Here is a 9,461-nt window from a genome sequence, read left to right as displayed (position 1 = left end):
TGGGTGGTGGGTATCGTAGATTAACTGACAGTGGTGAATGTGGTCTGTCGGGCCTTCGAGTTAGAGTGCACGCTTGGTGTTTTTGTGTGTTTTGGGGAGATTTGGAGTTCTGTTTCGAGGTGTTTTGTGACCAAAGAAAGTCGAGATAGTGTTCAAGTGGGTTGGCTGCTGGCTCCTGACAGTAGGTGCATTCCATGACGTCATTTCCGATCATCTGCCAGGAGCACTTGTACCCTAGTCGTAATCGATGAAGGCTGACTTGGGTTTGTCTTGGAGTTTTCTTGTCAGCGAAAGATGGTTCCCCTTTTGTGGCCGCCAGGTACCATTTGGCTGATTGGGAACCAGCGTTGAATGCGTGAAGGAAGCTCTTTTTGATGTGGAGCTTGCTAGTCTTTCTGAGGTGATTCTTGATCTGTTGCACGCTTGCTGGAACTTGGATGTGTACGCTACTAGAACGTGTAGTTGCCTTGGCTGCTTCGTCTGCCACGTCGTTTCCTCCGATCCCTACGTGACTGGGAATCCAGTGTAAGACGACTGGGCGGTTTTGGCTTTGGAATTCCTGTAGCTGTGCGAGGATCGAGGTAATGATGTGGACGTTGTCTCTTGGTTGACTGTGTTGCAGCGCCTACATGGCCGATTTCGAGTCCGTGTGAATTATGATGGACTTGTTGTGTTGTGTTGTAGGGCCTTTGAGATTGCTACCAGCTCTCTTTGTAGGGTGGAGCAGTCATTGGAAAGTCTCCATCGGAGGGTCTGACCTTGGGTGTAGAAAGCCGCTCCGGATCTATGATGTTTAGGGTCCACCGAGCCGTCTGTGAAGTATGATGCTGCATCAGCCGGTGTCTCGGTGGCTATGGCTTCGAGAGTTATTTTTATGAGGTCCTCCTTCTGGAGGTTGGCTTTACCGTAATTTGGATGGGCTGGTGAGTTCCATAGGGGAGGAGCAATGTAACCATTGGGTTCTGATGAGTGCCTGCTTGCAGGTGTCGGATGACCTCGCTTGCCTCGTGCGACCAAGTGGCCCCTCGCACTCTGTGGTCGAGGTGGAGGGAGGCACTGATTCGAATTTTGGCAACTGTGGGCTTATCTGATCTACAGATTTTGGCGAGGAGACCGGCTGTCACCTGCTTGACTCGTACTGCCAGGGGTGGTAGTTCGGTTTCCATTTGCAAATTGCAAATTCTGGTCCACATGGGTGCTCCGAGCATGGTCCTGAGAGCATTATTTTGGATTACTTCTAGCTTGGCTATTTGGTCTTCTCTCAGTCCAATGAGTACTGGAGCACTGTAATCTACCAGCGATCTGATGGCGGCCGTGTAGTAGGCTTTGAGCACATGAAGGTTTGCTCCTGCGGTTGTGCTGGTGAGCGACCTCATTATATTGTGTCTGCTCTTCGTCCTGTGCCTGAGATACTCGAGTTGCGGCTTGAAGGTGAGTTTCTGGTCAAACCAGATTCCAAGACACTGGTGGGTGTTGGTCCAGACTACCGGCGTATTTTGTATGGAGAGCGTCTTGTCTGGTGTGTCTGTGCAGATGGCCATCGCTTTCGACTTGGCTGGATTTATCTTGAGTCCAAGTCTGTTGCACTCCTCTTCTATAAGTTGGAGTGCGTGTTGCGTGTTGGCTAGTCTGTTTGATCCTCTTACTATAAGCTGTAAGTCGTCTGCATAGCATAGGCGATTCCCTTATATATATTTTATATATATATAATCTACTTATCTGTGTATTTAATTAATTTTTTGTCTGAGATATTGTTGATACGACGGGCTGACCGGTCAACACTGATTTAGACACAGTACACAGATGAAGTAGTTATGTCTCGTGCCTTGTGCAGTCGTGGAGCCAGTGCCCGGATGAGTCAGTCGGATGATAGCTCCATAGAGATGGATGACCAGGCTGACCATGACGCTCCAGCTCCAACAACATCGCGCAGCCCTTCACCTCGACATTCAGCGTTGTCTCCAGAGATAATTGCTTTAATGAAGTTTATGAGAGATGAAAGGTGCGAGGATGAAGCTAACAGACGTGTGGCAGACGAACGCAGAAGACAAGCAGAGGCAGAGAGAGACCACCAACGGAGATTGAAAGACAGTGCATGGTTTGAAGCTTTGATATCTCGCCTCACTGTTAACTAAGCCCCTGGCTCTAACACTGCCTCAGTACTGACTGCTTCAGATACCTCATCACTGCTCTCTTCACGCCCACCAGCCCCACCTAAAGCAGCAGCTCAAACACCGCCCATCTTGAAGCCTGATGTGACTTTCCAGACTTTTCGTGAATGGCGGCGACGGTGGACTGATTATTCTACAATGGTGGATCCAGAGTTTGTCACAGCCTAAACAACTCATCCAGCTGTGTATGTGCCTGTCCTTGGAAACTCAGCGTGTCTTAGAACATACGTTGCAGGTACCTCCGACCTCTTCGTTGTCTGTAAAGGAGGTACTGGACATTCTACAACGGCACATCAAAGGACAGCGGAATGAAGCTCTGCGCAGGAGGGAATTGTTTAGCTGCAGGCAGATGGAGGGTGAGACTTTTGACGTTTTTTATGTACGACTCAAGAGAGCCTCGGAAAAGGTAGATATATGCCTAGGCCACCACCAGCAGTGCGAGGAGACCCAGTTGAAGCAGGTGACCCTGATGGGTGTTAAGGACGAGGAGCTTGTCCAACGCCTCACCTCCCTCGACTCTTCCTCTTCTCTTAAGGATGTTTTGACGATATGTCGCTCCTATGAGGCTGCCAGGTGTGCCACCTCTGCCATCCGAGCTCCCCCTACAGTTGTATGCGCTGTGTCCCGGTACAAGAAGGACAAGAAGTCTGCTTCTACGCCTTCGCCCACCATGTCCACGCCCGGTTCATTTTGTAACAACTGTGGTAAGCAGCACGGAACACAGGTGTGTCCAGCTGCAGAGTCTACATGCAACAGTTGTGACCGTAAGGGCCACTGGTCACTCACAGTACGGTGCCCAGCTAAGTACGTCCAGTGCAATGTGTGCGGTCGTCTGGGCCACAATGACAAGTGTTGCCCTACCAGCAAACCCAAGGGACAGCGTCGGCGGAAGCTTCAGCGCCCTTCTACCAGTAAGGGCCGCCCACAGTCTTCCAATCAGAAGCATGACGACCCTGGACAACGCTCGAGCCATATTAGGAATGTGTGCTCCCCCCCGCGTCCCAGGACCAAAGTCCCCCAGTACATCAGTGTCATCGTGACCTACAGCAGTATGTCATCCCGTCTTCAGATGTTGCCCGACACCGGCGCTGATGCTACAGTCATCGGTCCCCAGCATTTGCAATACTTGGGGCTCTCTCCAAGTGATCTAGGACCGCCCCCCAAGGATCTCCGCTTTACGGCAGATGGTTCACAGATGGCCCCAGTGCTAGGTTCACTCCAAGCACAAGTCACCTTTGGCAACAGGTCGTGTCAAGCCTGGATTGATGTGCATAACGGTGTCCCAACTCCTTTGCTGTCCTACAGACATTTTCAAAAGTTGGCCATCATCTCCCAGGACTTCCCCAAACCTATTCTCGAGGTAAAACACGCCAACAGGGTACAAAAAGGGAGCAGCAACGACCCTGCTGCCGCCCTACCCCTGCCTCTTGCCAGTGACACCTCTCCTTCGGATGCTCGGAGGTACTTCCTGAAGGAATTCAGCGACGTTCTGGTTACCAAGTCCGCTTTGGAATCCAAGCCTCTCAAGAAGATGGTAAGTCCCCCCATGAGGATCCACTTGAGGGACGACGCGAAGCCCTTCGCTATTTACACCCCTCGACTGGTCCCCCTGGCCTTCCGCGAGGAGGTCAAAAACGAGCTGGACTCCATGGTCGCCCAAGAAATTATTGCACCAGCCGGTGATGACCCGTCTCCATGGTGTCACCCTATGGTAGTCGTCGCAAAACCCAAAGGTGGTGTTCGGATCACCACTGACCTCTCCAAGCTCAACAGTCAGGTGTCTCGTCCTGCGTACCCTTCTCCCACGCCCTTTGCAGCTATATGCAGTGTGAACCCGAAGGCGCGCTTCTTCACGACGATGGACGCCCTGTGTGGATACTGGCAGATAGAGCTTGCCGAAGAAGACCGACCACTTACAACTTTCATCACCCCGCATGGACGTTACAGTTATTGCCGTGGCCCCATGGGATTCGCCGCTACAGGAGACGCTTTCTGTCTTCGAGGTGACATGGCTCTACAAGGTTTGGCAAACTGCATGAAAGTGGTCGACGACATACTCGTATACGATGAGGATTACATGGATCACCTCTGCCGTATCTACGAGGTACTCAACAGGTGCCGGAAGCACGGCATCACCCTAAATGCCGACAAGTTTGTTCTGGCCAGCTCTTCAGTGGACTTTTGTGGGTACACCCTCTCAGGGAATGGTATCGCAGCTGACCCGGAAAAGGTCCACGCCATCACGGATTTTCCCACCCCTGCTAACCTCACCGACTTGAGGTCCTTCATCGGTCTCGTCAACCAGTTAGCAGAGTTTTCGCCGGACATCTCCGCAGCTGCCCAACTACTTCACCCCCTGATGAGCCCCAAGAGGACATTACAGAAGCGTGTCAAGGAAGTAGCTCTGAATGCCAAGGGGGATCCATTGTATGATCCATCGTTTTGCACTGGCGTCGAAAACCCTCCCTGATGAACTTTGCAAGATCCTGGAGGCAGTGGTCAAATGTGACAACTTTGTGAAAGCTGGAGATCTGAAATGTCGCTTTTTCCAGAACCTTTGTAGAGACTTGGATTCAGAGCATGAAGCCCTCCTCTTTTACTCCAAAGTGCGCTGGCTTTCCAAGGCAATGTTGTGAATCAAGTGTTTGAACTTCGGGGAGAGCTTAGGTTGTTCCAGGAAGTGCAAGGGAAAGATGAGCTATTAAGTCACTTCAATGAGGTGTTGTGGGAGCAACGTCTTGCATATTTAGCAGATATATTTGAGCAGCTAAACAGGCTGAATCTCAAGCTGCAGGGCAAGGACAGAAATGTGTTTCACCTCATGGATTGCCTTCGTGCCTTTCTTGCCAAGCTCCAGAATTGGCAAAGGAAAGTCAATGCCGGAAATGTTGCCATGTTTGAGAATCTTTCAACTGTTCTTGATGAGAATGAAGATCATCTGCTTGATCCATCACTCAAAACTGAAATCACTCAGCACCTGAAAATCTTGGAGAGTGAGCTCTAAAGTATTTCCCAGAATTCGAGGAGGTAAGATGGGAAATTGGTGAGGAATCCTTTCTCTGGCACTCTTGATATTGCTACTATTCCCAATGATGTTCAGGACGAATTTCTTGATCTCAAGAATGATTCTGCTGCCAAAGATCCTTATGAAGAAAGATCTCTAACTGTATTCTGGTGCTCAAAATATCAGTCATATCCAAAAGTTAGCGAGATTGCACTTCGAGTCCTCTTGCCTTTTTCAACTACCTATTTATGCGAATCTGGTTTCTCCACCCTTCTACATATAAAGAGTAAAAGCCGGAACCGACTGGATGTGGACCCAAGAATGACATGTGCATTGTCAGTGACACAACCTTGGATCAGTCACCTGACTGAAAGGAAACAATGTCAGCCTTCCCATTGAGCTGTGACAACATATGCAGAGGTCATATGAACTTTTTCCCAACCAAATTCAAGTTTGCTGTGAGGCTTGTCTAGTAGTCACTCTAGTCTCGTGCTTTTTATTTTTCAACATTATTTGTGGGGGGGTTTGGGAGAAAAATGAAGGAGGCCACGAGGATGTTGAAAATTCCTCAAGGGGGGGAATGGAGTGAAAAAGGTACACCTATGGCCAAGCATGGGTTTTCTTCATGACTCAACATGTGACTGAAATTTTGGCAAGCTGCTTCTTGAATAAAATTTTTAAATCTTATGATTGTTAAATTTTCCTGACATGCCATTTTCAAATAAAAAAATTTATTGAATTTTTATTTATCTGACTTTACTATTATATGTTTTATTTTATGTTTTTATTTTCATTAATATACGAGTATTTAGACAAAGCCGACTGTCAGATCGCGACGTCAACCTCTGTGAACCGAATCAGACTAGCAGAGACGTCCAATGGCTCAGTGTCTTTTGAACGTTGTTGTGTGATATTTGCTTTTTAACAGATGTGGGCCGTGTGTGTGGCTTAAATTTTTGTTGTTGCTTTATATCATAAACTATTGCCGGTAAAGTGTTCAATATTCCTAAAAAAAAAAAATAATAATAAGAACAAAACACTTCATAAATTATTTCAGTCCCATCCGTACAGACTCCACAACAATTTTCCCAGCTGATCCTGTCAGCTGTGAAGAAAGAAGGCAGCTTTTCCATCACATCTAAAGCTGTTGTGGTGGTCTCAAGCTGTGTACAGAACAGATATTCCTCCTTGATGTCACACAAGAAAATATACCGAACAAACACGAGTAGCTGTGCACAAGAACTCACGTCCGTTGATTCATCCAGCTATATTGCAAACATACCAGTTGGAGATAATTTGATCTCCTGTATTACCTTTTCCTTTATGTCATCTGACATTTAATTAATTCTCCGTTTCACTGTATCGTTTGACAAGGAAATTTGTTGAATTTTACGTTCACTTGCCTCTCCAAGAACCCGTTTGACCATTTTTAAAGCGCATGGCTTAATTAAAGTTTCACCAATTGTATGGGGCTTCTTTTGCTTTGCTATTTCGAGGGAAACCTCGTATGATGCCTCAACTACACTTACGGTCTGTTGTTGGAAAGCACCACTCTCGTCCAGTTTTCCCAAACTCCGTTCATGGCGCCTGAAGAAATCGGTGTCTCTCTCCGCATACTGTGGATGGATCGTCATCAGATGATGCTTCAGCTTACTAGGCCTCATAGAATCGTTCCCCAGCACTTTGAAGCATAGCACACACTGAGGTTTCTCAATGCCATCAGCAAGGATTGATGTAAATCCGTAATTAATGTATGCATCGATGTACTTCCGCTTCTTAGCAACACTAGTAGCCATCACAAATCTAGAGAAAATGAAGAAGACAGAATGTCAGAACAGACAAACAGACAAGTGATAAAGATTAAAGAATGATGAAGAAGGACAGATAAATAGGACAAGAGTTAGAATGGCAAACACACACACACACACACACACACACACACACACACACATTCACATACATAACACGCCCATGCACACATACAGTCATACACAAACATGCACACAGGTAAACATTCACACTCAAGCTAGCAAGCTGAAGTGTACTTCCTGTAAGCAAGAACACGCCTCCTTTGACAAACACTGCCCAACTTGGAAGAATGAGAAGAATAGTGAGTCATACCAATTTAGCACTAAAAATGGTAGGATTATATAAGTAAAGAATAAGTATGAACAACAATGGCACCAATAAATAAGGAAATAATTAATAAAGGAAGTGTACAAATATTTCACCCACGTAAAGCAGCGACCACATGAATTATGAAACAAAATAAGTAACACCAATTACGGAGTATATTTTGCTTGAGCCAAGCTCAAACACAATATATGGTTCAAAGACAATACACTCCACTGTTTTCGTGATGGTATCCCAGGCCAGACTGAAATCATTCGGCCCTATCACCACTTACAAAGGGATGACACACGGACACGTACTGAACAAGTCAGTTTTTTTTTTTTTTTTTTTTTTTTTAGGTTAAGGTGGGGAAAGGATGGAAGGCATGCTGGGGCTCAAGGCACAGCCAGACATGAGGGATGGAGAAGTCACAACATATAGTCGTGGGGTGAAAGGTTGGAAAAGAAGTTTAATGAGTTAAACAGAGGGGGATGACACCCCTTGTTTTACATATTACAGAGTTTGTTGGCTAACTAAGCTAACCTAGGATTTAGAATGAGGTTGCACAATGGTTATTTTAGTAGACAATGACTAGATTGATTTTACAATTACAAGTTTATTAACATCTTATACTGTGTTACGTTATGGACTCACTTGACTTGTTAAATGTGAATTTATATCATCTAAGTTTTAATCTAAGGTGGATCACTGTGGCGGACATAGATGGATCGCGGGTTGGGTTGTTGTAGTGAGGGCAGACTCCGGGGCCACCAGGCGTGGGGTCTCCCTCCGTTGCCAGTGATGACCTGACCACCGTAGGGTCAAGACCTATTTAGGCGCTGCTCCTGCTGAGCAGCTCTCACCCTTGGCCAATGTTCGGCCCATTCCCCAAGTCCCTCTCCCCGACCCATCCTCACCACCGGGATATCAACATAATCAAAAGTGGCATTTCGTTTCGGAAAGAAGTGGAACCAGTGTTGAACAGTTAAGAACAGTGTTTAAGCCAGTGAATTCAGTACTAGACAGTACCAGTGAGAGCCGTGACCCGCCAGTGAGATAAGCACCGCTGGGTACTGACCGCCATCTCCTGACAAGGAGGTGCTAATCAGTCCACTCTGAGAACAACAGTGGGTCGGCTTCACACTTGACTTCGAAATAACACAACACCACCCAGTAGGGTGGGGATAGGTCAACAACTGCAAATATGTTGCCTGTATAACAAGTGAACTAACGTGGGTTGAGCACTGTGGGGTGTGTAGGAGCCCGCGAGGCAAGGCCTATACCCTTGTGGTCACGCTCGGCCATGTGGTGAGGGTTTGTTTACACAAACCCCCGTCCTCATAGTGTGCCAAGCTGGTTAGTTCTTTTGAAACTAAAATTGACTTTGATACTGTATCTAACCAGAAAAACAGACATGCTATTAAGAACAAGTGTAGTATAATAAAAGTGTTTATAAACTGAGAATACTCCTGTTACCTTAGTCCCCCCGACACCACACTCCCTCCGCGGGAGGCCCGCTCATGGCCTCCCCTCACACTGCTAATACGCTGTACAGTAGATGCCAATCTCCTTTGTCCTCTAAGAGGGTTACGCCTCCCAACCACCGCTGACTTCCTAGGAGTGCCAAGCAGTCCTCGGCCCTCTGACGTAGGCATATAAGTCGAGCCCTGTAACTCCACCATGTCTGAGTTGACTGGAGACCCAGCTGCTCGCTTTAACTCTCCTGATGCACTGCGTGAGCCAGGCGACTGTGGTGTTGACCTTGACACCAACGGAGAAGATGGCTTTCAACTAGTTCAGTCCAGGAACAAGCGGAAGGCCGAAAAGGCAGAAAGACTTAGAGACAATCAACTACAACCACAAACCCCCATGAGAGTAAGATGATACTTCCCTGAAGGTACATCACCTGAAGACAAGTATCTCTGGCTGAACGATGCGGAAGACAAACACCCAGAGGCTGAGTTTCAGTTCAGAGTCGGTACACAAGATCATGTTCTGATTAGAAACGACCCAGCAGTCATACAGGATCTCCTCACCAATAGCATAAGGGGAATAACCATGGAACAATCATCCCAACCACCGAGCAAGAAAACCATAATAATCATAGGGCTCGACCAGTACCAGACCCCTACACTACTAGAAGCCCATCCCTACATCAGAAGGACGAAGCGACT

General features: G+C 47.2%; 2 protein-coding genes across 2 annotated transcripts; one reads left to right on the top strand and one right to left on the bottom strand.

The window, feature by feature from the left end:
- The first annotated feature begins 4,530 nt into the window (after positions 1-4,530).
- Positions 4,531-5,175, top strand: LOC121857695 (protein FAM200A-like). The gene is made up of 2 exons (XM_042353779.1): positions 4,531-4,598; positions 4,779-5,175. Exons 1-2 carry the CDS (start codon positions 4,531-4,533, stop codon positions 5,173-5,175), a joined length of 465 nt encoding a protein of 154 aa, XP_042209713.1.
- A 1,337-nt stretch (positions 5,176-6,512) lies between these two features.
- On the bottom strand, positions 6,513-6,971 carry LOC121857689 (zinc finger BED domain-containing protein 5-like). Its single transcript, XM_042353766.1, has one exon. The coding sequence runs from the start codon at positions 6,969-6,971 to the stop codon at positions 6,513-6,515; it is 459 nt and encodes a 152-aa protein (XP_042209700.1).
- Positions 6,972-9,461: the final 2,490 nt, after the last annotated feature.

The sequence above is a fragment of the Homarus americanus genome, unplaced genomic scaffold (genome assembly GCF_018991925.1).
Source record: "Homarus americanus isolate GMGI-L3 unplaced genomic scaffold, GMGI_Hamer_2.0 scaffold28358, whole genome shotgun sequence".
Taxonomy (NCBI): Eukaryota; Metazoa; Arthropoda; class Malacostraca; order Decapoda; family Nephropidae; genus Homarus; species Homarus americanus.
This window is presented reverse-complemented; position numbering and strand designations above follow the sequence as displayed.

What these genes read in the sequence shown, in the direction of transcription:
- LOC121857689 (XM_042353766.1), bottom strand. Translation starts at nt 6,971, where the DNA reads ATGGCTACTAGTGTTGCTAAGAAGCGGAAGTACATCGATGCATACATT.
- LOC121857695 (XM_042353779.1), top strand. Translation starts at nt 4,531, where the DNA reads ATGAGCCCCAAGAGGACATTACAGAAGCGTGTCAAGGAAGTAGCTCTG. An exon ending in AATGCCAAGGGGGATCCATT is followed by an intron (nt 4,599 to 4,778) that starts GTATGATCCATC and finishes TTTACTCCAAAG; the next exon opens with TGCGCTGGCTTTCCAAGGCA.